Source organism: Drosophila miranda, chromosome XL (assembly GCF_003369915.1).
Source record: "Drosophila miranda strain MSH22 chromosome XL, D.miranda_PacBio2.1, whole genome shotgun sequence".
Taxonomy (NCBI): domain Eukaryota; kingdom Metazoa; phylum Arthropoda; class Insecta; order Diptera; family Drosophilidae; genus Drosophila; species Drosophila miranda.
In genome coordinates, this window is record NC_046673.1 from 11,893,715 (window position 1) to 11,920,953 (window position 27,239).

At 47.6% G+C, this 27,239-nt stretch overlaps 1 protein-coding gene and 1 long non-coding RNA gene across 2 annotated transcripts; both read left to right on the forward strand.

The window, feature by feature from the left end:
• The first annotated feature begins 1,433 nt into the window (after positions 1 to 1,433).
• Positions 1,434 to 1,887, forward strand: LOC108151482. Its single transcript, XR_004473189.1, has 3 exons — positions 1,434 to 1,594; positions 1,655 to 1,747; positions 1,807 to 1,887. It is a non-coding gene; the product is annotated as an uncharacterized LOC108151482 (long non-coding RNA).
• A 5,855-nt stretch (positions 1,888 to 7,742) lies between these two features.
• Positions 7,743 to 9,808, forward strand: LOC108165180. Its single transcript, XM_017301250.2, has 2 exons — positions 7,743 to 7,897; positions 7,971 to 9,808. Exon 2 carries the CDS (start codon positions 7,974 to 7,976, stop codon positions 9,462 to 9,464), a length of 1,491 nt encoding a protein of 496 aa, XP_017156739.1. The 5' UTR covers positions 7,743 to 7,897; positions 7,971 to 7,973; the 3' UTR covers positions 9,465 to 9,808.
• The last annotated feature ends 17,431 nt before the right edge of the window (positions 9,809 to 27,239 follow it).

The following is a 27,239-nucleotide window of genomic DNA, read 5'->3' on the forward strand; positions in this document are numbered from 1 at the left end:
TAATCATGTATTTTGTTCCATATTTGTGGATATCTTGCAATTTATGCACATAAACTCCTATGATTTTTAAGATTTAGGTGCAAGGTATCGTATACGCAATCTCCTGCCTGTTGCATACGCTCGCAGAATCGTAACTCTCCAAGTAAGATACATATTTGCATACTTTTAGGCTGAAACAGCTCCAAAGACCTACATTCTTAATTCATTGCTATAAATGCTCTTTAGGATCGTAAGCGCGTTCTTTTCCAGGTAACATATTCTCGCAGAAATGGCACTTCACTTTCAGAGTACCATCTTGAGGGTATCATAAGAGAGAGAGACAGAAACAACGAGCAAGAAATAACTTTGCATACTTTTAGGCAGCTCATGTTAAATACTAATGCAGGTCCCCGTTCCTTTGGTAGCCCATCGCATAGACGAAGCACCATCAAAAGACAATGAAAGAGCTGTGGTGGAGCTGGAGGAGGAGGAGTGGCGTACGGACCACGTAATTTCTCAAGTAACCCAACCACGTAAAGCATAAAATATTTGCCTTTGAGGCGGCCACCCTGCTGTCCAGCGACCAGGGACCATAAGAAAAGTATGTCTAAGAAAGTTGCCTCGCCAGTTTAGCAGTACCACAAAACACAAGAGTTGCCAGCCGCTCATTTGAATACACCGCCCCCGTGCTCGGTGCTAGGTGCTCGGTGGTCGGGGCTCGGTGCTCGGTGCTCGGTGCTCGGACAGGCAAACAACTTTGACCACGCATTAGTCGAAAGATGCACTCGTACTCTTAAGATGCAGCATGAAATGGAGGTGGAGGTGCAGCGCCAGTGGGGTAGGTGACGATGCTGCTCCTCGGACCCCTGGCCAGACCCAGTCCTGACAAGAGTCAGTCAGTTGAGACTTGCCACATGCTTCATGCTGCCAGGCACATGCAATTTGTAAGCCAAAGCGCATAATTTACAACGGACATGGACATTGCATCCCAGCTCAGACCTGACCACGTCTACACTGTCTTGAGACACGGGTCTCGTTCCTTGAGCGGTAAGAGGCAGAAGCTGCCGCTGTCAGTGATAGGGGGCCAGGAGGACAATGGATAGCCTATTTGTTTAGGTCAAAACTATAGAAATCCACCACCACCAAATGAAATTAAAATAAAGCGGGATCAACATTTACCATGGATACATCATCTGGAGAAATCAATCAAACAATAACACAGCAACAAAAAAAAAAAATGTGTCGTGCGCGGCTGCCCAGAGTGTCCTATCCCTATGTATTTTGGACCCTGCACACGAATCCAGATTCGCTCTTAAAATACGGGAAAAACATTCTACCAGTCTAGAAAAAATCTACATGCACAAGAATTTGTTTCATAGATTTACAGATTTAAGCCATCATAGTGCCCTTTGAATATATGTGCTTATAGTTAACAGTCAATGTTTCGAGTCTCACAAAATCATTCTAAAACTAACTGTCGTCAGCAGAACAGCTCGGAGACGGGAAAAAAATATTTATATTTTTTAAAAAAGGATATCCGAAAAAGAATCGAAACCGCTTGGAAGTAAAAGTCAAATCATCAATAAACATATATATTTTTCTACCGGACAGCATAGTAAGTAAAGAAAAATGAATAACAGTCTGACATTTTACACAGTAAAACTTCCAACAATAGACAAATAATAAATTAGAGGACTGGATTCCAAACCAGGCAAAAAGTATGTGAAAATCATCAATCAAAGCATGCTTGAAATAAATGAACGATATAGTATGTACATATGTCAATGTGTTAGTTTCTAAAAAAAAGTCTCGACCAATCATTTACAGCTGAACTTTAAACAGATAACATCTAACCAGGAAACATTTTTGTTTTTCTAAAACGAATTCATTGATAATAATAAGGTAAGCAGAATATCCATTGAATAACTATTGATATGCTGTTCTCTTTCTAAATATTTAACTAGATGCTGGGACTTCTAGCTATTTTTGTTCAGCAGCTGCGCTGTAACCAACTTATTACCGATCCCATGCCGCAGAGCTCTTTGCCCGTGTCGCCCAAGGACATACGCTCTCGTGGGCCAGTTGTCGAGACGTATGAGGGCAAGCAAAAAAACCCAGACGATGCCGTGCTGCCGATGCCTCCTCACAAACTCCCCCTGGACCTATGGGGGGAATTGGCTAAGCTTGGGCAAAACATGCTGAATATGAAAGAGACAATACAGCAAAATAAGTTCGATTTCAAAGAGGCACTGATGATGGGAAAGGATAACTTCAAAGAACAGTTGCAGATGCAACAAGAAACTATATCTAAGATAACGGAGAGTGAGATTTTCAAGATGCAAAATGGCATTAAGAAAGCCATTGATTTATTGAAGCGTCGTTTGTAATCAATTTGTTTCCCCACACAATCTACACAACAAATTATGTGCTTGCTAATTGCAGCCAATCGGATTGCCACCAAACCAAAAAAATTCAAAAATAGGGTAAAAGTTAAATAAATTGCGGTAGTTTTTTTGGGTGGTCTAACAGGAAATGATCGGTGAATAATGTGTGTTTGAATGATGCATTTTTGTTATCAATTTGATATGTCCCTATAATATTTGAACAGTTAAAAGGAAGTCTGCTTTGACAATTTCTTCGATTCCTCAAATGTATGTGGTGGGCCGCATTGCTCTGGCTCTGTGGAGGGTCCGTCAAACCGGTCGTGGTAACCCCTAACGGAGGGCCAGCAACATTGATTTCAGATTTAATTGATTGCAGAAGATTCAGAAGGTTCTGACTGGAACTGAGGCAGAAGATCTTCTGTAGAAACGCTGGTGTGTTCGCAATCCACCCCTCAGGAGCTCCTCGAAGTTTCTTTGGGCTCTAAGACCTAGAATTGCTGCCAAAGCCTTTGGAGCCTCTTCCATGGGCACTTCTCCACCGAATGACTCCGCTAGAAAGGTCCGCGTGTGGCTTAAGTGTCCCAGCCGAATGGCAAGGCAGAGGAGTGGCGACTCAAGTGGTTATGGTCATGCCGTTCGCTGTGGGACAAGGTAGGGGCAAGGCGAGGGCAAGCGGTGTCCGCAAGAAAATAACTTGTAGCAAATTAAGTTTGTTAGTAATTAGAACACCACTAAGGACACCTGAGCACAGCTCCAGGGCCAGGGCGCAGGACAACACACAACAATTAAACTTCTGGCTTCTGCCTCTGATTCCACCTCCTTTTCCGGCGGAGTTCTCTTCTCTGCAGCCTCTCCTGACCCTCTGCCGTCGCTCAGGTATCTTCCACCAGCTCGGCAGCAAAGTAACAAAAGTTCCAAGTCGCCTTGTCGAAAATTCCTCAAGTCGAAAGTTGGCAACTTTGATGTCCGAGCAGGAGCCGCTCTCTCCCGACTGCCTCCCGCCTGCACTCGACATACAGCAACTGTGCATCGGAGGTGGACCCGGGCCGTCGAGTGCATGCCTGCGTCCCTGCCTCAAAACACTTGAGCAATGTGGCCAAGTATCCAAAGTTTTGCTTCTTAAAAAGCAGAAGTTGACGCACGTTTCCTCCCATCCCATCTCCCAACCAAAAGGGACAGCCCCAGGATCAGGAACACAGAAGGCCCTACTACCACATCTGTCGCAAAACATTATATTCGCATATTATTTTGAGAACGACCCAATCAAATGAAAACTAAACCTAACAACTCGATAATCGTAACCAGTGGGAGCGTGGGCCTGGCCGACTGCAGTCTTGCCGCCATTTATCTGCTGTCGTCGCATGTCGACAACCGTCTCAAGGCTCGGCAAGATCTAGCGGAATATGATGGACCTTAGCCCCGTGCAGTATTAGCTATTTATTTATTCTTATTCGCCAACGGAATCAAAAATCCTTATTGGGCTACACTAACTTATTTCTAACTTAAGGTATTATTAGAAAATGACAAGAATTAATTAAGGTAAAGGACGAGGTCTACAAGTAACCGTATGACGGCTCCCTTCCCCTGGCAAAAGCCAAAAGGCATTCCAGCTGGCAGCGCATTGTGCTTTCGAAGCGCCCTACAAATGGGCTCATTAAAGCCATAATTGGTCCGGTGGAGATGAACTGCAAAGGGTGCATGGGTCCTTAGGTTCCTGGCAGGGGCACTGAAGCTAATCCTACTAAGCAGGTCAGGACAATCGATGTTACCCAATGCCATAAATAAACATCTGCGCCGCAATGGTCCTTCGATCTGCGAGAGAGGAGAGATGCAAGAGGCGACATCTGCACTCATTAGACGGCATTATCGCAGTGGCTTCAATAATTCGATGACGACGCGCGAACCTCCTAGATCCTGGGCATCACATCCAGTGTCAACATGGCGAAGATGCGCGCTGCCCATTCTCATTGCGAATGCCAATCTAATAGGAAATTCAACGCGTTTGAATTGGATTAGCACGTCTGTTGGAATTTTTCAATTTTTTAATCTCGCTCGATTATACAGTGTGCTCATAAAAACAATCAGCACTTTCGGGTGAACGGAATATTCAATATTTGGATCGTACTCGAATGAGTACAGTTGAGTTGGATTTTCGTTTGAAGCGAAACGTCAGCTACCGGAGTCCCAGAGTCCCCGTAAAAAGCTCAGCGGCAATAAATAGCTCAAGAATAGCCCCTGCCACCAAGTGGGTTTTCTTAAAGTTTGTGGGATGCCAATCATTATAAGCCTTAAGTCTTAAAGACCCAAGAACTGAAAACAATTTCGCACAGACAAACTGTGAATGGAAGGCCACACTTTCACTTTATTAACACCAAATTAATTTTGTCTCAAAACGCACCCAGACCCACTCCACCCACACCCACACCCACACACATACAGACACAGACACAGACCCAGACACAGACAAACAGACAGAGAGAGATGTACACATGAATACATCTCGTACACACTTGAGTGCAGCGATTGAATTTTAAACAAGAACGACAAATGCCAGCAATCAAGTCAAGTCATGCCCGACAGAAGGCGAAAATGAACTTCCTTGGCCGAAAGATGAAGGAAGAAGGAAGACGGAGGAGACAGAAGTAGAAGCAGGGGCGGGAAGTGGTATGGCATGCCGCATGAGGCGCAAGACGAAGGCATCGTAACTATAATCAATATGCAGCAGTCAATAAAAGCGAGCAAAGGAGCAACAATTACAGACCCTCAATGGGTCTGGGGACTGGGAACTGTGGTCCGGGGGACTGGGGTATGGGGTATGGGGTATGGGCTCTGGGGCGCCTCATAGTTTTGCAGTGCGTCGGTTAAATGATGTGTAATCGTCTTATGTGCACTTGAATGCCTTTTGGCTTCTAATATGGACCCTTGGACTAAGCAGCCAACGGAAGGAGCAGGAGGAACCAGAGAGAGAGCAGACCAAGGACAGAGGGCCGACAAGCGGACAAGGGCGATGAGTGGCCCGGACAAAGGCCGGACCCGGCCCAAGATCCAATGCACACACAAAAGAAAACTTTGCCATAGGCTGACCTCAAAATGCACAACGACACGAAGGACACATAGGGCTACGGACCAAGGAGCCGTCCGGCCCGCACGGGCTGAGCAAACTTTAATTTACAATCAATTCAGGCGTGAATAATAAACCACAAGAAACCAAACAGGACTCGAACGGGTTGGCTGTTGGGAGGGGGGGCCAAGGAGCGCTACGCACAAGTGAAAGTGTTGCCGGGACTCTCGAGTGTGTGTCCGCGTGTGTCCGGGTGTCCTGTGTGTCCTGGGTGTCCTGGGTGTGTTCGCATGTGTCTGCTCAAATTTAGTTACAACACAACACCAAAAGTTTAGCAAGTTTCCGACCAGACCAACCCACGAGGCAGGCAAACAAACAAAGCCCAGGAGTCCCATTGAGGCTTTGGGTGCCCCAATCTTTACCAGAAACCGCAACACTTCCGCTTACGCCTGCCCCAGTCCCTGCCTCAATCCCCACCTCAGTTCCTGTCCCCAAGGGGCTTCAAGTGTCCTGTGCGGCTGCCGCTTTTGTGGAAGTCTCTCTGGAGGAGAGACGGAGCGACGGAGCCCTTGGCTATCAATATTGTTTTCCTATTAAATTGATCATTGGTCAGGCAACAATTGTGGCTGCTCCAAAAGGACACTAAGCGGTGTCCATTGTGTTCTTTGTCCCTGTAGAGAGGGAGAGAGAGGGCTGTAGACTTTGGACAGTATGAAGTGCTGGTTTCCTTGGCATGGAATCAATTGCAGATGTATTGAATGCATCCCCCTGCATTCCATTAAGAGGCATTCTGTGGCAACAACTGCCAATGTCAATCAATTGTGTGAAGGAGTCGTGTGGGCAAACAAAAACAGTTGCCTACTTGCAGCCGCTGTGGCAGAGACATCAGCCAGGCAAACAGATAGACAAATATACAGCCAGGCATCGAGGCAGGCCCGAATAGCAGACAGTCAATCAGTCAGTTCCCTGGCTGACTGCCTCTGCCTCGCTGATGTCTAGTGCCCCACAAGCCCCACCAGCCGCTTGTCGCTCTATTTGCTCCAACACCCACTGCAAATTAAATTCATTAGTCAACTTCCGGCAGCACACATACACACACACACACACATACTCGCAGGGGGAGAGGCTGGAGTGAGAGGATGTGTTGCCATGTGCTGCTGTCAATTCAGACGGATTTGAAGTCAACTCAATTTGAAATCAATAGTGTGTGAATAATCCTTTCACACCAACGCTCCCACACACACCCACCATCTAGTTGGAGCTGGAATATCATCTAATAGGTCCTCATCCCACACCCATTACCATGCCCCATGGAGCACTGCATCTGTTGCAGGGATTGTCTAGCCTTCGTGTTGGCTCTGGATGCTCTGAATGCTCTGGATGCTCTGGCTGGTTGGCTGGGTACTTGAAAACATTTTTGCATTGATTGCACTTCATATCGCTCATTCACTCATTCACTCAGTCAGTCATTCGTTCAAGCAGGCCCCTTATTCATATCCCGACCATTCTGGCTGCCATTCACATATGTTTCAGCATTCAGCATCGTTTTTGGTTTTTGGTTTTGGGTGTTTGGGGGTAGACATGGAAACCAAAAAAGGCAAGCCATTAAGCGATGACGATGGCGATGACGACGATGAAAATATTTAAGCAATTCAATGGCATTTTGACAGCAGCAGCAGCAGCAGCAGCAGTTGCAGCAGTCGCCTCCGTGTTCCCATGCCACATGCCACAGCACGGCACACTTCATCCACGTCGAGTGGCAAGCAATGAGCTATGCATGCAATTCGAGTGCCACATCTGCAACTGCAACGGCAACTGCAGCTGCATGGGGGATACCCAGCAGCCAAAAAATTTCACAATTCCATCCAGAGCCCAGGATGGGGCAGAGGTGTAGATATCATCTGCATACTTACCTCATTCCCGTCCCGCCACTCCTGCCACTTGGTATCTGTTTGTGTCCGTAATTGTGCATAATTGAGTTGAGCCCCAGACCCGTGCTCGTGCCCCGCTTCTGGAGAACTGCATAGGAGACGGAGCTAACCATGAGGAGTGCAGTGCAATGGATATGATGAGGGCGGTAGGGAGTGTGGCGCCAGCTAAATGATTATGGAAGTATAGATGGGATACAGAGGATTATCTCTCTATCAGAGAGATGTATTTACAGGCATTTTTAGACTCAGGAGTACCAGATTTAATTCTAAACCAGAGATAAACGGTCATAGTTTGGCCTCAACCTTAGAGATCTCTGAACTGGAACTGTTTTTACTGTTCTGTCTTGTTTTGTTTGAACTAAGCAGGCCCTGACCCCGACCCAAGAACAGTCAAGGAAAATGTCATAAGGTATTCGTTAGTCGTTTTGTACACAATTTCAGATCGTTTTTTTAATAGGATTTCTTTTATCTCGGACGAGACACCAACAAAAGATCACGCAAGAATAATAAACCCATCACTTGATGTTAAAATAACTCAATTGGTTCGTAATTATCTCTGGGCCGTACTCATCTTCGAATTGTGAGGGTAAAGCTCTCCTTCCTTGTGCCCAACAGAATATGGACAGACTTGTGCGATTGAATGCAGGAATCCAGCGAATGGAGACACAGCTGCTAACCTTCGTGCAGATGATGATCGGCAAGGCGGCCAGCGGCGGCGGCCACCTGATCAAGATCGTCGTGGGGGGGAGTGGGCTACTGATCAGGATCGTGATCTCAGGCAGTGGCAAAATGCTCGATGTCGTCGCCACAAGGAGTGCCCGTGTGGTTTGCCGTGCACGCCTCAGCTTCGCCGAACTTGTGGACATTGCAGTCGTCAGAGGCGGAAACCTATTTGAGGTCTGCTGCTGCCGCGGCGCACAGCTCTTCGAGCAGGCCTGCATCAGTGGCGACGAGCTTGTCGCCAGGATCACACAGATCGGAGGCATGCTGTCGGCCGATGGCGAAGATCTACTGGAGCATGCCATCGCATGCGGCACTCACGTCTGCCAGAATACATATACAAACGGCGGTCGGATGATCAACCAGGCCACCACCAGGGTTGGCACCACCGGATCACGGCTTGCCCACGTGCTCTCCACGGGTGGCTTTCGCCTGGTCAGCCGAGTCACCAATGGCGGTGTCTACTTGTCGCAACGCGCCGCCACATTCGGCGGCGGGCAATGCATGAACCTGCTCAGACCCTTCTTCCGTGGTTACGGGCGACTGCGAGAGCTGGTCGAGGAATACGAACAACAAATCATTGATGCCGGGAAGCCGGAGATAAAAGACATTCATGGCTGGAAGATGTACGGGCCGAAGGAGCTGCGGCTGCTGAGCGTGGCATGCGGCATACCGAAGAAGCATGCAGCGCGCCCAATGTTGGGGCAGTGCGGGGAGGATGCCTGGTTCGCGACCAGCACCAGCCGCGGCGAGACACTGGGCGTGGCCAAGGCCAACGGCGTCAAGAGCGGGCGGATCTGTAACCTCTCTCCCGGAGAGTTTAGCTACTCCTTGATGCGCTCCTGCGAGCGTCTGGCCCTGAGGCCCAGCCACGATCCTCGTCGCCTAGACGTTCTCCTGCACCGGGCCCATCGCGATGTGCTGGATGTGCGCCATCCTGTCCTGGCCAGCTGCAACACTTGCATGCTCAGCCTGGACCGCCGCACCGGCACCGTCTACGCGACAAACGTCGGTGGTTGCGGCTTCCTGGTGGTGCGAAATGGACAAATAGCTGCTCGCTCGAGCAAACTTCAGGTCTTTAGCACCCAGTTCCAGGGGGTTGGCGCCTTCCTCTATGAAGACCCCTACCAGGCGCCGATTCAGGAGCTCTGCGTCGAGGTGGGCGACATGCTGCTCCTGGGCACCGACGGGTTCTTCGACAATGTGGACGATGAGTGCGTGCTGTCCCTGATCACCGAACTCGACGGCGGCACAGACCCCCGTCGAATGCACCTGTATGCGGAAACCATGGCGCTGATGGCACGCGCCGCCGCCTGCAGCAACGTTCGACGAGCTGGCCGCAACTTGAAGATGGATGACATCACCATCGTCCTGGCGGTGGTCAATTAGTTTTCCAGTTTATGGAAAAATATATAGCGACTGCTATCAAGGAATCCGGCTACCGACACCACCATCCAAAGATGCGACACCACTGGCAGCAGTCACTGGCGAATGAGCCACAGATGGGGGGATGCACATCCCCCGATCCTGTGAACAATTGCCAGTGAGTGCTGTCCAACAGAGAACGGCCGTGGTAACCATCATCCGACAACAGCCCAACAGCCCAACAGCAGTCGCCCGATGGGAATTCTTTTTACACACCTCTTCAAAGCCTAGTTTCGTCCCAAATTTATTCTCGTTAAACTATTAGCCGATAAGACAATTTCTAAATAAATATTAAATACCTCTCGGAATTGAATCCATTGTGAAAAATGCACTTGAATTGCTTGGCAGAAAAAATTCTTGCAAAAACACTTGCTTCTCGCTAGCAAACAGCTTTTGACAGCTGTTAACATAACAGTGATGAACTCTGTTAATTTTGTTGCTGCTTAATAATAACGACAAGGCGTATTTCCCAAAGTGCTATGGTTTTCCTGTTCTACGTGGCACCGCTACTTAACAAGAAAGAGCTCAGGAACACAAAGATCAGGCACTCTCCTTCGGTAAATTTATTTAATTATTATTAGCCATGTTATCTGCGTCTCCAGCCCTTGGGTCTCCAAACTCTCCATGCCCCATCCTTGGCCCCATCTGCATCTCCTGCCTCAGCGCTTGCCCCCCGGGGTCGTGTGTTGTCATCGGCTTAATTGAAAAATGTTGTCCCTGCTGTATGTCAACATTTTGATTTCCAATATGTCGTCGTCGTCGTTGGTGCTGGATGTCCATGTTCTCCCTGAGCCAGAACACATCGGTGGCATTATAAATGGCCACGGCCACGGCCACGGCCACGGCCGAGGAGAAGAGTGCAAAATTTTTGGCTAAAAAATTTCACACGTCGCCCGCGACAGATGTCGTCCTCCCGTTCCAACACCAGCTCCACATCCACCACATCCAGCTGCAGTGTCGAGGCGAGGTCGCTTTAACCACTTCCGTACAGCCGTCAAATCCAGAGGTAGCCACTCCCCCGTCTGCCCACCCAAAAGCATTTACCGTTAGCATATCAATAACACACACACACACACACACACAAGAGGGCGATCTGGCGGCAGTCATAAAATATGGCAACGGGCGTCCGTCAACCTGCACGTGAATGAGAACGTGACACCAACGACGCCTGCTGACGACGACTTCTCCAGCTCCAGCTCCAGCTCCAGCTCCACTTCGTCCATTGGTCCCCCTGCTGGTCCTGGTCCTGGTCCTGGTCCTGTTCCACTCGTGCACCATTTGTTGTAGCCAGCCGCGAGCCGTTTGATTTCACATTTCATGCAAATTTTTGGTGGGCAGACGACACACCAGCCAGGATCCAGTGCTCACAGGAGACACGGCTAACCTGAACCTGGCAATGGGAAAACGCAGGACGCTGTCGCATCATCGGAAATGAATCATTTGCTTCGTTTGTTGGCATCCGGTTGGCGCTTATTTCCGTTGCGTCTGTCCCTGCGTTTTCCCACCTCTGCCGTTTGCCACTTTCCCGTGTTGCTTTTTTGGCCTAAAACCTGGGCCCCGGTCGGACGACATGTGTGCGCGGCACGCTTCCGTTACACAACACGGACCCGGACCAGGGCCAAACCTTTCCACGGGTATTGTTTCTTTGGTAATACTCTATGGTAATACTTTTGGGGTGCAGTCCTTGGGAAAGCCTCCTTAGGGGTTGACTAGACTCTTTTGCTGATTCTTTTCCGTGGCTCGGCTCTTGTTATTCTTGTTGGGGTAGGGACTTTGGGAGTCGGCACTGGATGGATGGTTGCTCCATGGATGGTTGGTGTTTCTTTTCAACTTTGACACCTGCCATAGTGGGGGCTGGCGTTTGGTCTTTTCGGGCCATCGGAAGTTCCACTGCGGGGAATAGTGTTAATCCATGAGTAGATCTTGTGCCTGCCCGCATGTTGTAACCGATGGCGATGGCGATGGCGACAACCCATTACCCCCATTCGAAAAACAGCCCAAGTCCAACCCCAACACGGTTCCAGTCCCATTCCAATTGCCAGTGTCCATCCGATGATATCCATCCGTTGTCCAGGCGTCTGTTCGTCTGTTCTGTCCACACTCATTTGAGTCCCGCATAAATCAATTGCACTTGTCATCAACTCAATTAATTTTTGGCAAACAAAGTGCAGTAAATCAATTGCTTTGGCAGCTGGGCCAACGGGTCATGGCAGGGCCACATCCACATATCCACATATCCACATATCCACAGCCATGTCCGAGTCCGCGTCCGTGTCCATGTCTATGGCTATGGCTATCATTCCCCCCATATTTGGACTCCCATTTTACGTAATGCTTTTTTTCGCTTGGTTGTGTTTGCTTTTGTTGGTTTTTGCTTTCTTTCTGCGTTTGTCATTGGGATTTTTTGTCAGTGTGGTTGCTTTTTTGCAGCCTTCCAGCCTGCATTCAATGTGGCTGGTCTGGACCGAGAACTGGGGGCAGGGGGCAGGGGGCAGGACTCCCGCCAGACAAAAGTCGAGTGCGGACTGTCCATTTTATGAGCCGCTACGGTCCCGTGGCCGTTTCCGTGGCCCCATGCACGCTGACACTGTATCAAATGGGGTTAAAAAGTGATTAAAGTAGGTTTGGCAAATGTCAACAATGTTTATACCATTCACATGGCCATTGGCATTGGCATGGTATCGTGGCATCGTGGTCGTACTCCTCTGATCCGAGTGCAAGTGCGGGTGCGGGTTCAGGGGCTTAGGCGTGTAACTGTCGGCGGAGTGCTCTTGACGTTTCGGTATGTCCCCGTCCCCCCGACCCAATGGATGTTTGTTGGTCGCTTGCTTCGCGATTCGATTTGCAATTTTTTACATGCTATCCAGCACCCATTGATGGCAGGATCCCATCCACATAGATCCATGGATGGTCGGCGTTAAATTATGCAACTGTTTTTTTTTCTCCTTTCGGCGCTGAGGCTGGGGTTGGGGCTGGAGCTCTTTCGGTAAATTGAATTTATGCATTTGCTTTGCCTGGCACTCAGATTAAGGTTTCCCGGGGGGTGGGATTGCTCCCAAACAGAAGTCTCTCTCTGTCTCTCTCTCTCTCTCTCTGTTTCGGTTTGTATCTTTTACATTCCACTCACTCAAACCCGCAAAAAATAATCTTTTGGATTGCATCCCAAACTATTTACTTTGCCCATGCTCTCGCTCTCTCTCTCTCTCTCTCTCTCTCTCTCTCTCTCTCTGGACGAGACTCCATCTCGAAGCTTTTCGGTCATATGTCATGCTTGGGCATGCGATTTATTCTCAACGAAATACTCTTAAAAATGTTGCGTACATAAAATGCAAAATGCACTCGGGGATTGGGGATCGGGGATCGGGACTCGGGACTGAAGACTTGGCTCTGAGGAGAACTAAAGCCAAACAGACAGCAGGGCAAACAAGTCACTGGGTTCTCTGAGAGAGGAGGGTAATGGTGCAGGGATAAATTACACACCCACATATATAAATTACCTTTTGATAAATCTCAGTCGTCGTTGGGCCCCGGCACCAAATGCAAAACTACGAAACAGAAATACAAACAGAAGCAGAAACTCAAAATGAAACAGAACCAAACAAAACATATAGAAAAATGTACAGTTGACCCTGGTCGATGGGGAATGCGAATGCGAATGTGGGGCTGGGAGTCCGGAGGCTGCACAGTTGAGAAATCTTTTCGAACGTAAATCAATCCGTGCAGCTACATCATCGTCCGACTGCGTCGGAGTCCGAGTCGTAGTCGTAGTCCGAGTCGTCGTCTGTCTCTGTGGCCATGACGATGCTTTCCGGCCCACAGCTCGATCCGAGTGCGAGTAGTCCAAGTCCTAGAAGGACCTCTGCTCACACACACTCACACAGACACATCTGTATCCATCTGGAGTGCACCAATTGCTTTTCTTGATTGTTTTGTGGGCTGGGCCCCGGGGTCGGAGTCTGAGCTGGAGACGGATTCGGGGCAGTGCCACATATCGAAATGCAAATTCCTCTTGCAGTTAGAATATCCTAGATGGTGGGGGGCAGGAGGGTCCGAGCGTAGGGATTGTGGCTCATGGATGGTGTTGCATGGTGGTGTGCGATGGAAGGGTCTAACAAAACAAAACTCCACAAAAACGATAACGACACTCATCATCAAGCAAAGTCGGATTTGGCTCGCACTCCGATGCTCCGATGCTCCTTGCTCCTTCTCCTGCTCGGATCGGAGCCACCCTGTTCCACTGTCCCTCCCAATGTCCTTTAGGGGCCCAGCACCCCCTTTCCCATGCATTTCAGAAACGCAACAGTAAACGCAATTTTTGGTCATACCCACAATTCGTTTACTTTCTACGGGATGCTGATGCTGGTGCCCAGTGAATGTCCCAGTAGTCCTTCTCCTGGTCCTAGTCGTAGTCAGCCTCCTCAGACGTTGTCGTTGTCGCCGTCGCCGTCGCCGTCGTCGTCGCCTGCTGCTGTTGCTGTGTGCATTTTCCGTTTTCGTTTACGCATCGTTTGAAATTTCTATGAATTGTAGATGCAATCGTCCAGGCCGCCTGGGCTAAGACTCATGTGTTACATGTGTGGCACAGTGATTCCCATTCCCATTTCCATTCCCAATCCCCATTCTCCCTCCTCGCCCTCGCCCTCGCCCTCGGCCTCGGTCATGGTTCACGAACCCAGCCGACCCCAAAAGTCAGTGGAGTGCATTTCACTTGCAGTGCATTTGGTAAGCTCACGACGAAGGCAAAGTTGACGATTCTGTTCCGTTCCGTTCTCTACGGCTCCGGGCTCCGGCTGTCGGCTCTGGGTTTTGCGGCCGGCTTGGGCTTGGGCTTGGGCTTGGGCTTGGGCTTGGGCTTGGGCTTGGGGTCTGGGCAATGCAAATTGAAAACTCCATGTCCCCGCCGCCAGCAGAAGAAGATGAAAGCTTGGAAAAGAAATGTACAGTTGCCCCCGTTGGACCCGGACACGGATCGGAGTGCGTAAGGATTATAATAGAAGCCTGGGAATGGGATGGAGGACTCGGACCCGTACTCGGACCCGGACTCGGACCCGGACCGGTAGCGGGGCCAATCTTTCATGACGAAACAAATATCCTCATAATTCAACAGGAAAATTGCCCCGCAGTTGGCAGCAGCAGAAGCAGAAGCACCCGTGGAGTGGGGAATGGAGTAGGTCTGAGGAGGGTTACAAGTCGGGGAACTAGGCCTCGGCCTATGGGGTTTTTCTGCGGTATCGTTTGTTACGCCTGTGGTGAAGAGGAAGAGAGGCATAGTGAGAGGGACAGGGCTGGAAACTGGTGGGGGTAGACCTTTTGTTGGTTTTTGGTGATTTGCTTTGTCAGTGACAAAAATAATAACAGCCAGCCGTAGGCCGAGCCAAAGCTCTTACTCTTGTCCACCGTCACCGGTTCAAGTCCTCGTCCTGGTTCTCCTTCTGGTTCTTTTGCTGATTCTGGCCCTGATTTTAGCCCTGGCTCTCTGGCTATGACTCCCATATGTCAAGTGCCGGCTTCGGTTTCCCAGCACGTGTGAGCGGGCCGGGCCCTTTTGGCCATTTTTAATTACCAAAATTTGAATTTCTTAAATAACTATTTGGATAACAATCAGTCGACTGTCCGCTTGCTCCTCTCTCTCTCTCTCTCTCTCTCGGGAACATCAAAGGACGTACCCGGACAGTCCTAATGGATGGTCGGACACCTGCCCAGACTAAGTCCCCATGATAAACTATTCCTGAACAAGTCCTATACGCTCTTTGCTGTCTCTCTGCTGTTATCGTTGTCTCTGCCGATGAGGCCTAAACAAACGTATTTACCGTCTGACTGTCCGACTGTCTGTCTGCCAAGTCGCTTCTCATAAATAATCAACCAATTATTTTGCTGTCAATTTCAACACGGCCGCCGAAAACGCAATGCCAACGCCTAAACGGGAGAACGACCAGAGACCAGAGACCAGGACCAGAACCAGAACCAAGGAAGAGCCAGAACATGCAACCCGCTGAGTCGTTGTCGTTGTCCTTCGGACACGCTACACGGCACAATGGGGCAATAAATTGGCTTCTGGCGAGACCGCGCCAAGAAATCCATGCACAAAAGACGCCGCACAGAAGTCTCCAAGTCTTCTGGGGCCCCGGCTATAGTCTGTTGATTTTTGTCGAACGGCAGGGCACACTGAACAAAATCATATATCTGGGAAATACAGTGAAAAATACGACCATAGTAAGATGTCTGCTCAGAAAAATACCTTTTGGATTGTCCTGGGATCCGGCAGCGGAAGTGCACTTTTTTCCGCAGTGCAGAATATGGAACTACATATATCTCAAATTGGAGTATGGCGCACTTAAAGCCTTTTGTGCTTGGCCCGGGCTGCGATTCGATTTCACGGCCGTATATCATTGCGATTTCAGTAACAGTCGTTCCCCTCCTTCCCGTCACTCTGTATATATTTGCTCGCTTCTTTCCTTCGGGAAGGCAGCGCACGCACCAGGCGGAAGTCCTTTAGCAGATTATCTGCGCAGGCAGTAGAGAGGAGAGTCCACAGTCCAGAGTCCTGCATAGATTTGTAATTGAAGGGCGTGTTCGCTGTTGCCCGAAAAAAGGAGGAAAAAACCACTTGACTCTGCCTCCGACTATGCGCTTGTCTGGCTGATTGCATTTCTCTGTGCGAACGGAACGGAACGGAACGGAAGGCGGAAGGGGCCATTAAGTGATGCCAATGATTAACAACGGAAGTATAGATTTGGAGAGACTCGAAAGTGAAGGGAGTGGAGTTGAGTTGAGTTGAGTTGAGTTGAGTGGAGGGGAGTTGGGTGGAGTGGAGGCATGCCAAATCGATTGCCCGGCGGATTCCTTAATGGCATTTGTCCATAAATCACACAGTTGCCAAATTGTCTAGCGCTAGCTTAAAGCTTCGCCTTAAATCCACGCAACTTAGTGAGCTTTTCACACAGACACGTCTCACACATGCGGAGCAGAGCAGCCCGCCTAGTGCCGATCAATGGGAGCTTGTAAAGCTCACCAATACAGAGGCAGCGACAGCCCTGCGGGCATGAAATGAAACAATAAACGTAAATAACTTTCAATTGAATAGTTTTGTGGTGGCAAATTTACGTTCGCCCAAGTTTGGCGTAAGTTTTGGCCATAAAACCGAGAAGAACGTCGACTCCAAGCGACAATGGTCCGCCCGCCATTAGCAGCATCGTTCCATCGCATCGCATCCCCCCCCCCTCTTCAGAATATATACTACAACATTTTCTGAAATGTCCTTCATATGGGTTACGTTACGTTTTGTCCCTGCCCCTGCCTCTGACCTACCATGTTTGATTGTAATTTTGTAATTTTCCCAGTTTATTATCTGTCAACATTATCGCACGCACACAAAGCCCCACACACGCACCCGTAGTGGACCCATGAAACGGAGCGTACATTACATTCTTTCCCGTCGCCATCGCTCTTATCTTGTCTCGCATAAAACGCCAGTTCTCGTTCTCCAGCGACAATACAATACAATGCCAGACAGTAGTCACAAAAGCCAGTCACATCTACACCAAAATAAACTCATCGAATTTCTCTTGTTAATTGAAATAAAACTATTTCCACTCGAGCCCCCCTTGCTCCCTTCCCCCATTCACCATTCTCCCATTCTGCTCCCATCCTGAAAGATTGTGTTTGCAAAGTAGAAAAGAGGCATACACGGATGCTCCCAGATACAAATACTTCAAGTGGATCTTAACTGATGTTCCTTGCTAGGGAGGAGGGTTTATTAAAAGGAGTATTTCAGATGCTGTTTTTGTTTAGAGAAGCTAGAGAAATCATGAATACTTATTCTTTAAGATACAGTAACGAAAGCTTTCCAATAGATATGACATCTTCCACCATGCGAAGCATTACCCATCTTGACCTTCAAGAATTGATCACGAATCAATTCGTAGAGCTTGAAATTAATCCATCGTTAGGCAAAGTTTTCCTCTATTAAAAACTGATTGAAAAATCGAACGCTAAGCACGTATCGAAACCACGTATCAAACACACAACCCATAGCCTGCTGTAAAGTGAGATCCCAAGCGCTCGTCCCGAAACCCTGTTGCCCGCACAGTTCTGCCAAAAGTTAGTGCCAAGTTTTGGTCCTACTAAGTAAAAGCCACTTAAAATCCAAACGAGGAAAGTAAGCGAGTGCAGAGACAGAACCAGAACCAGAGACAGAGTCGGAGAAAGAGATAGAGATGGAGATGGAGACTGTGGGAAAGACTGAGAGCCACACACGAAACTCATAAAAATGCTTTGTGGTTGCGAAATTTCTTTTCTTTTCTCTCCCACTTTTGTTGTAATTTTTTATCGTATAACTCCTGTGGATGGGGCTCTTTTTGTCCTCTGCCCCCAGACTGCCTTAGCTTCTGGGGTTTTTCTTTTGTTTTTTTTTTTTTTTTCATTTGGTTTGTGTGTGTGTAAACTTTACAAAGCATTAACACCTCATAGATGGAACGACGACACGAAGGAAGGCCAGGCTCCAGACACAAAGCGGAGGGTGGCCAAGGCGGGGTTAAGAGCACAAAAAAATCAAGTTAAAAGCCACAAAACTCTAAACTCAAATATCGTATGTCACGTCAGAGAAACGAGCGGAACCACAAACGGAAACGGAAACGAGAGAGAGCCAGGGACAAAGAGAGCAGGGCACGTGGAAAAAGAAGAAGTTTCAGAGAGAGACGACTGTTAAATTTGATTAAGTTTGAGAGCTGTTTCTATCAGATTTCAATATTCAATGTCCACTTCCAATTCTCTGCCTTTCCTCCCCGCAACCTGTATGCTCGCCCTATCCTGTAATTCAAAGCCCCATCAAAACATCAAACTTCATTCGATTCAATTAAGCAGGCAACTTTCTGCCTCCAATTTCAACTTCGCTCTAATTGTTTCAAATTATCAATTCAAATCACGTTAAGACCCCTCCTTGGATGAAAAAATTGCCAGAGTTGGAACAAAAAAAATTATCATGCAGCACGCTTAAATGGCTTTTCAATTAGATTATGTCATTGAAGTGACTGCCAGCCATGACCAGAGACAGAGACCGACTCCTCCCCCATATTCCTGGATCCCTGTCCGCCTTCTCCTGCTCCAACTCCGCCTCCTCCCTTCACATTTAACGTATCAATTTCCGTTAAGGAATTTGTACAAAAAAAAAAAAAAGAAAAACTTGAAGAAAACCCTCCCAGAAACAACAGCAAACAACTTGGGTTCATTAATTTTGTGTGAGGCGCAACAATTAGCACGCAACCGAATCGACAAGGGGGGGAGCAGGTGGGGTGGCAACAAGCAACCAACAACCAAAAAAGAATACAATATTAAACAATATGCTTGCCCCATGGCCACCACCACCACCCCATCCTGGGGCATAAACGTGACGCTGCTAATTAAGTTGACGCATTTGCTGCCTCGCTGGCTCCAGCTCCCAGTCCTCCAGTTCCTCCTCGAGCTCTTCCAGTTCCAGCTTTTTTGTCTAGTGCCTGGTGTTGACGGAGATGGTGTGGTTGGTGGTGATGGTGATGGTGCGGCTGAGGCCGAAGCTGAGGCTGAGGGAGGTGCAGAGACTGGCAGGATGCTGGTGAGCTTGAGGGTGGTGCAGAGGTGGTGCCGTCTTGTGGTGAGCTTAAGAAATTTGCATGCTTGATTTGGTGCTCAGTTCAGGGTGGAGAGGAGAGTGGGCCATAAACTGGGCGGGGCGACATTGGTGAAGCTATAAGAAAAGAGGGGGCAATGGTAGAGGAATGGGAGGTGTTAGGGGAGCCCAAGGCGCCTACATCACAGGGGAACAGCGAGCAACAGGTCAACAATTTGGTGGAAAACAGCTAAAAAGAAGCAGAAGTGGAATCAACGAATCGTAGACCAAGAAGTTGGCCAGAATGTAGAGGCTGTGCAAAAAAATCCCACAAAGGACCACTTTATCGAGCGCTTCAAGCGTCCAAATCATCCTCTTCTTGCACATATCCGAGCTTTCGGCCCATGGGTCGGGTGTGGAACTCGAGGCTATAGGAGCGGCAACCGCGATATACAACTGACTTACAACTAGAGTTCTAGTTCTTTCTTTCCTCTTGTTACCTTTTCTGTCATCAATCAATTTCTATCAACAAATTTAGTCAACAGAATCCACATGAGGACATCAAGTCGGTGGTGTCGCTCGTACGGCTCCCGCATCTGCCAGTTCGCATCGTGAATACAGAGACTGGACGCACCGATTCGTTCAGATACATATGTGAGGCTCCATATTAAGCTAAAGAAAAACTTAGTTTCCTAGAGAATAGATTTGGGAACTGTGTGGCCGTGTATCCTCCCAAGTTTCAACACGATGAAAACCTATTTGCCACGGTCAAAAATGCTGCGAAGACTAGGGAAAAAGCCGTGGATCCAGGACAACATGTACGTGCATCATTAAAAACACTGAACCCTTGGAGTACATTTCTCTCAGAGTAAATATCCAACTTTCGAAACAAATTAAAATCACGAGTGCTCTTATTACAATAATAAATCAACATTCCAAATGAACAAGATGAAAGTCAAAGGTCGCAGTGTACTTGAACGCCTCTTCCGAACTTTGCGCTGTAATTTCATAATTTCCCCGCTCAAATCTCATCACAAGACGACCCTACAGAACTGAAAAAAAAAAAAGAAAACTGAAGGCAGACCATAAAATATCCAACGAAATCAACAAGAACAACAATGGAGCACTCAAATCTCTGGCTGCTTGAGAAAATTTATTGAAAATGCGTGCAGAAATCTCAGTCTCTGTCTCTGGGCTTTTCTCTTTTCTAAGCCTTCTCGTTCTCTTTCCGTGCTGCTGGTGTTGTGGAAAAGTCAAGTGGCGACACAAGACGAGTTCGGATGGTGTTTTTGTGCTGGCTGCCGCTGCCGATCGCCTTTTATTGCTGCACATCAAACGAAAATACAGTGAAAAGGGGACAGGACAGCGGTCTGGTGGGTTTTTGTGGCAGCAACAAAGGGTCGGTGCCCCACCGCACCGCACTGCACCGCACCCACTTGTGGGCGTGTACGGGCAGAAGTGCTCGAGTGTTGGCTTTGATTTCTTTTCGCATATAATTAGTTTAGTCAAAAGTTCACTCTCTTACGCGCCAGTGCTGTATTGTGTGGTACGTGCACCTTCTCTCTGCCGCACCGCACCCCCTTCATAGCCCCACATCTTTTTCGTGTCCAGAAATGTGTTGCACACAAGGTGGTGCAACACACACACACATCAGGAAAGTCTCTCCTGAGTTGAATGCAGACTTAGTGAAATCTTGCATAATGTTCCAACCGCTGCCCTCTGGCCACGCCCTTTCCTCTGCACCTTCCCTTTCCACTGGCATCCGACACCTCGTTTGTTTTTTCAACTGTCATTTTGACAGCTGCTTTAGCTCCTGTTACCTGCAAGCAGTGCAAGTTCGTGTTCATCTACTTTCACTCCCACTCCAGCTCCTGTTTCTCCTAGTTGTTCTTTTTCTTCGCTCAACTCTCAACTTTTTTTGTTGCCATCTTGAGCGACTACATGCAGCTAGACAAGCCGAGCATGAGGACCTGGAATCATCTGCTAAGCCCCAAAGGCATTAAGCTAGCCAGCTATCCAAAGGATCCAAGGGGTTTGAGGTCTCTGGTCCCTCTATACTTGCACATGCAGCTGTCAAAGCCCAGCCGCCAACATGCAGCTACCAAAACTTTGGCAACATTACAGCAACATTTTGGAGCTGGAGAAGCAATGGAGGTGCTGAAAGATGGAGAGAGTAAGATTTGTGGACTACGATGTGGTATGGATATTATATTAGATTAAATCTCAAATCGACCTAGACTGTACGTTGAGCCGACTATTGTACGGTTTGCTCCTCCAGGTACCAAATCATTATTCAGCTATAACCAATAGCTTTTCCTTACGGTTTATCCTAATCCATTAGATAATCTTAGATAAAGATAAATACTATTAAAGATACTGGAAAAAAATGACAATTATCAGACAACAATAGAAAGTGTATGGCCATGAATCTATCAGTCATCTATCAAACCATCTTCAAGCATGGCCTCGCCATCGACTGCTTAGCCCTATCCTCTGCTTCTGCAAGTCATAAATATTTGATAAATACCCATAAAAGTGCATAAAAAAGTTTTGGCCAACAAACAAAAACCGAGAGAACTTAAAAATTTCATCGACAACAAGTGGAGCAACACAACTTCAAAGCCAAAAGCCTAGGGAAGGCAAGGAAATTCGGGGCAGGTGAATGGATGCAAGGAAGTAAGGAAGGAGGGATGGTCGGAAGTGGCTCAACAATTTTCAACACGTTTGCGGGGCCTTCACACACACAGACACACAGGGAAAATCATAAAATTTTAACGAACCTATTGAAAGTTTACACATTGCTGCTTGATTTCACCCTCACCCTCACCCTCATCCCAACCAAACCCAACCCCAAGCCCAGGCCCAGTCCCACCGCACCAAGGACATGCGACCAGGAGGCCAAAGGAAAGTGTGAAAAGCACCATCGAACGGCAAAGATTTTCACACTTAGACATTAAGAAAATTTATGAACAAACACACTCGCTCGCATTCGCACGGAAGGGGACGGAACGCACATGTTTCATGCATGGCGCCGAAAAGTGTGCTACAGGAAAATTAAACGTACCTATGTAAACACGACCAGCAAAAGGTATCCTCTCGAAGAAAGTGTGTGTGAGTGTGTGCTGGGGGAGTTTCGAGGAAGAGCCGGCCGGAAGTTATGTTCAAACTTAATTTAAGGTTCAATAGCGTAACCAAAGAAAACCGCACAAAACTTTGGCTGCAAGACGCCGACGAAGCCAGCGACGACGATGAACGAGTTCCGTGCTACATAAAATCTTGTGGTTTATTAGATTTTAATAATTCACACGATTCACAGCTAAAAGTGAGCCGGCCGCGCGTGTCTGTGTGTTTTTGTGTGTGTGTGTGTGTGTGCTTGTGTGTTTTTGCGAGAGCTAGTGTGGAAGACACATGACAGTCTTGAGAGCGAGAGAGAGCTCTGCATTGGAAGTCAGCAAAAAACTAACTTTTATCTACCGTTAGCCTCAACTTTGTTTCCTCTTTGCAAAAAGGCACCCGAAGGTATGTTTGTCTTAACAGCAAACAACGGCAACAACACCAACAACATCAACGACAACGACAAATTTGTGGCATATCAGCGGTGTGTCGTGTGGGTTGTGTTGTGTTTCCGGCCTGAGGTGGAGATGGGGACTGCGAAACTGCATGTGTGGGTGTGTGTGTGTGTGTGTGTGTGTGTGTGTGTGTGTGTGTGTGTGTGTGTGTGTGAAGGAAATGCCACTAAAGGGAATTGATTTGCTCGAGACTTGGGTAAAGATTGCAAAACAAGTTGGCAGGGATCAGGAATATGGAGCATTCACCAGAACCGTTGAGAAGAGGTCTTTAATGATATTAATTTGCCATCAGTTCAAAGTAGAGGAAACAGCTCTAAGAAACCTGTCCCGACTTCAATTAAAATCAACAACGAGTATATTCAACCTAATCAGAACTAAATTTCCTGCTCGGTAACATGAACTTGAAACTTGTATGCGCACATCCTCTGTGCCCTTACAGGTCGGACATTCCTGCCAGAGACATTTCTTTGCCCTGGCCGAATCGAAGGATTAACCCTCGAAGGAACTGTTGGAAAACATATGACTTAACCTCATGCTATGTGGCTGTGCGACCATTTGGCCATGGCCATGCCTGGCATTCCTTCGGCTTTATCTAGCCTCTCCATTCGACTCCATTTACCTGCTTTGTTATGGAGCATGCAACATTGGGGCATGAGGCATGGGGCGCAACTTGCAAAGTTTTACTCTTCTCTTAACAGTTCTTTGCCACACTCGGCGGCATGCATCGCTCATGGCATTAACAGGAGCTGGAGCAGGAGCCGGAACGGGGTTGGACGGGGCCAAGTCAAGTGGCCGTGCCGTAACATCAACAACAACCGTAACCAGGCGAGGCAAGCTTGCAGCTTCCGGCGGGCACCAAGTCCGGGCGGGGTACAGCTCCCAGGAATGCAACTTCTAGCAGAAGATGATGTCGACGGCAAAGAGTGGGGAGTAGGGAAATAAGGAGCAGAGCACGCCCAAAGACGAGGAGCAGAATAAATCAGTGAAAAATGTGCAACTTATGATCAAGTGTTCCCACAAGAATTGCAAACTTTGCAGGCCAATGAAGATTTTTTCGCCCTGGACTCCAGTTTTCAACCCGTCGCTGCTCTTTGTTGTCTGTTGTCTCCGCTGCATGGAGCGGACGGAGGATTCCATGTCGAAGACATCATCGAAGTTATGTGCAGAACTTGCCCCCAAAAGGTTGTGCCGGAGAAACTTTACATAGTTGACAGCATTGACCTTTTTTGCCGGCAGTTGGTCCTCTTTGTTGGTCGGAGGTCCCGGTCCCCGGGCTATAAATAGTTCATAAACTATGCTGGGAATACCGAAGGACGCTGGCCAGGTGAAGGACTTCGCCTGCGAGGCTACTCGAAAGCAGCTCAGAGCTAGGACAAAGTAAATCACAGCGTGGTTGATAATTCCATTTCACACCAATTAATTTCAATCCACAATCATCGGTCACAAAAATACATAAAAGTAACGAAAAACAAACAAGAATCGAAATTGGCCAGGGGAATGAGATCTTACCCAGATCTTGAACCAGCGTCAAAATCAATTTGAATTCCAAATTAACAAAAAGCTAAGCCTCCGAGGAGTGGACTCTGCCCGGTCCAGGTCCGTGGCAAGGACTACCCCATTGTACGAGTGCTCTTCTATACAAATGCAATGGCATCAAATGTCGTCTACAAGCTATCCCTCTTCCTGTACCACTACTCCAGCTCTTCATCTAGTTGTCGGCCAAACAAAAACTGGGACCATTGCATACTCGTACTTTCTGGCCATTCCCCACTGGAAGTCGGGTGGCATTCGGAATACAAATTGAATTTTCCATTTAAAGACAATGGGTTGGCAAATTTTTATGCGCTTAATAGAGCCACACAACATCCAGAGAATGGGAAGAGATTGGGAATGGGGGGACGCCACTGTCGTCATTTGTTATCTTGTCAAAAAAGGAAAATACTATTCCCAGCAGGGAATTCGGATTGCTCGGATACGCTGGTTTCTGGGAGCGGGGTAGCCAAACATCCTATAAATTGGAAAGACATTGAAAAGTGCATTAAACGAACCAAATCGAATGATTCGTTGCTTTATTGATACTCGTTTCTCAGTATTTTAATCAGCTCGTCGGGGGTGCTCCGTATGCTCCGTATGCTCCGTATGCTCCTGTTGGCCAAGATCATCTATTGTATCGGAGAACTCTTGAATATCTTCCGCTTGCTGAACAGACAATTGCTGCAAGGGATCTGTTGCAAGCTCCAAGTCGACTTGAATATCGGTGGGGTATTCCGCTTGCTGAACAGACAATTGCTGCAAGGGATCTGTTGCAAGCTCCATCTCGACTAGGAGGGCATCCAATTCCATTTCTATTTCAGTAAGACGTTCGATCAGTTCCCGGATCTCCTGGTAAGGGTCCGATGAAACCAACAATGGTGCGTTATCTTCGCGTATAAATGGTGTCATTTCTCTAAGCGTATTTGTAGATTTCGAAATTTTCTTTTAGAGCAACTTTCTTTTATCAAAACAAACAAAAACTTGACAGAATCAATTCTGATGCCTATGTTCTAATGTATTTGAGTTACTTTTTACAACAGAATACAAATGTCATTAAAGCTCCGTCCAAATGCTTCTGGAATCAAGGCTCGAAAACTGCCAAACACACATAAGAAAGTTAAAGCAACATTTTAATATTTTGAAAAGGCTTTATAGGAAGGAAAACAAAACACTTTCCTCCACCTCTCGCTATCCCCATTTTATCCCCATTACCATTCCATATCCATACTCAAGGGCTGACGCAGGGGGAGTCAGCTGGCCCCCATTCTACATGCTTATTGGTGGTAAACAAATTTTCATTTAATTTTCGCTGCATATTTCAAAAACATGTTTTTTGCTAATTAATTGATTTGATATGATTTTCCGAATCAATCCTTCTGAAAACATATAACAGTATCATCTTACGCGTAAAAATCACGCATGCAAAAAATAAGACCCCCCTTTGCGAAATCCTGGGCACGTCCTTGTCCATATCCATAGTATTAGTATTCCAATCAAAGCCACGAACTGAAGGGATCTGCCTTGGTCCTTAGTCTGGATCAGGGCTCTGGGGTTCTATCTTTCAATTTAACAGAAATTAATTTATTACATCAATATTTATGTTTCACTTAAATTATAATGCGTGAATGCAGTCAGCCCTCTGTCTAAACTTTTACATTTCCACAGAATGTGTTTTTTTGTTCCGTTGTGTTTTTTTTTTCTCTCTCCCTCTCTGCTCCTCCGCTCCTTGGAGTTGGTTTTGTTCCGCCGCAAAGCAAACAATAAGGAGGGGTCCGGATCCCCACAGCTCCCCCATCTGAATGTACTGTGGACCCGGTCTCCCGCATGGGCTGGCGATGACTATGGTCTGGAGGGGGTAGAGGCTTCAGGAGAATCGCAATCAGCCATAATAAATATTAAAAAATAGCGCATAAAGTCAAACGTTGGGGTAGACCGGCCCCGACCACCTCTCTGCTGAATGGTGGTGTGGATGGAACGAATGGTCGATGGAAACTTTTCTAATAAAATAGTGAATGCTGTACCCTCGCGGAGGCAATTGCAATTGTGCAATTGCATAACTTTTCCCGCTTCGGTTCGGATTCGGCTATCAGAAAGTGTTTCAACCAATATTGACAGACGAAGATGGGGCCTCGAGGGCGGCAGAATGGCCATAATTAACAGTTAATATTGCAGTAGCGGCAAACAAAGTTTGTTTCGGTTGCTTCTATTTCGGCTATTTGACTAGAACTCTCTGCCCTCCCTCCTGGTAACGGCTGGTAAGAGCTGGTAAGGGCTGCCATCTGCCGTTTAATAAGCGCACAGTTTGTGTTTGTGTTTTCCAACACTGTAAACACTGACAGCAGCAGCAGCCGCGCCGCGCCGCTCCTCACATATGAGCGAGTTCTTCTACTCCCACTCCACTCGTGCAGGCAGTCAAAACTCAAACAGAGAGAGAGAGAGAGAGAGAGAGAGACCGAGAGAGCACTTGAGCTCTACCCTCCTTTGGCCTTTTTTCCGCTGGCACGCTTTTTGCTCATTTTTTGGCGTCAATGAACAGTTTTAACATATTAGCAAAGTTTCTTAAAGTACACAAAAATATGTTTGATGTGAGAAACGAATGGTGGAATGGAGTGGGAATGGAATGGGGGTGCGAGAGCGAGAGCGAACGGGATCGGGAACGGGAACGGGAACGGGAACGAAGGAAGAAACGACAACAAGTGCAAAGGCAAACGAAACGCTGCGAGTACTCGTACTCGCATGTAAGAAGCCAAAGCGAGGGCTTCCAAGTGGCATAATACTCGTATGTAGCTCTTGCGAGTGGCGTGGCTTTAAGAGACGAAAACCAAGACCACGAACATTGAAACCATTTACAGACCTACAAGTAATCTTGAATGCATCGAAACATTGCACTACATTGTACATGAAAGTGTGGAAGTATACCAGTGTTCGGTAATAACATTGTTATACTTACTTATGCCTCATTTATGGTATCATATATATACCATGACCTGTCATCCAATCGTATGAACCTATCTAGCCCAATAAATAAGTCTATATTGAAATTAGCAGGCCGAA

What these genes read in the sequence shown, in the direction of transcription:
- LOC108165180 (XM_017301250.2), top strand. Translation starts at nt 7,974, where the DNA reads ATGGACAGACTTGTGCGATTGAATGCAGGAATCCAGCGAATGGAGACA.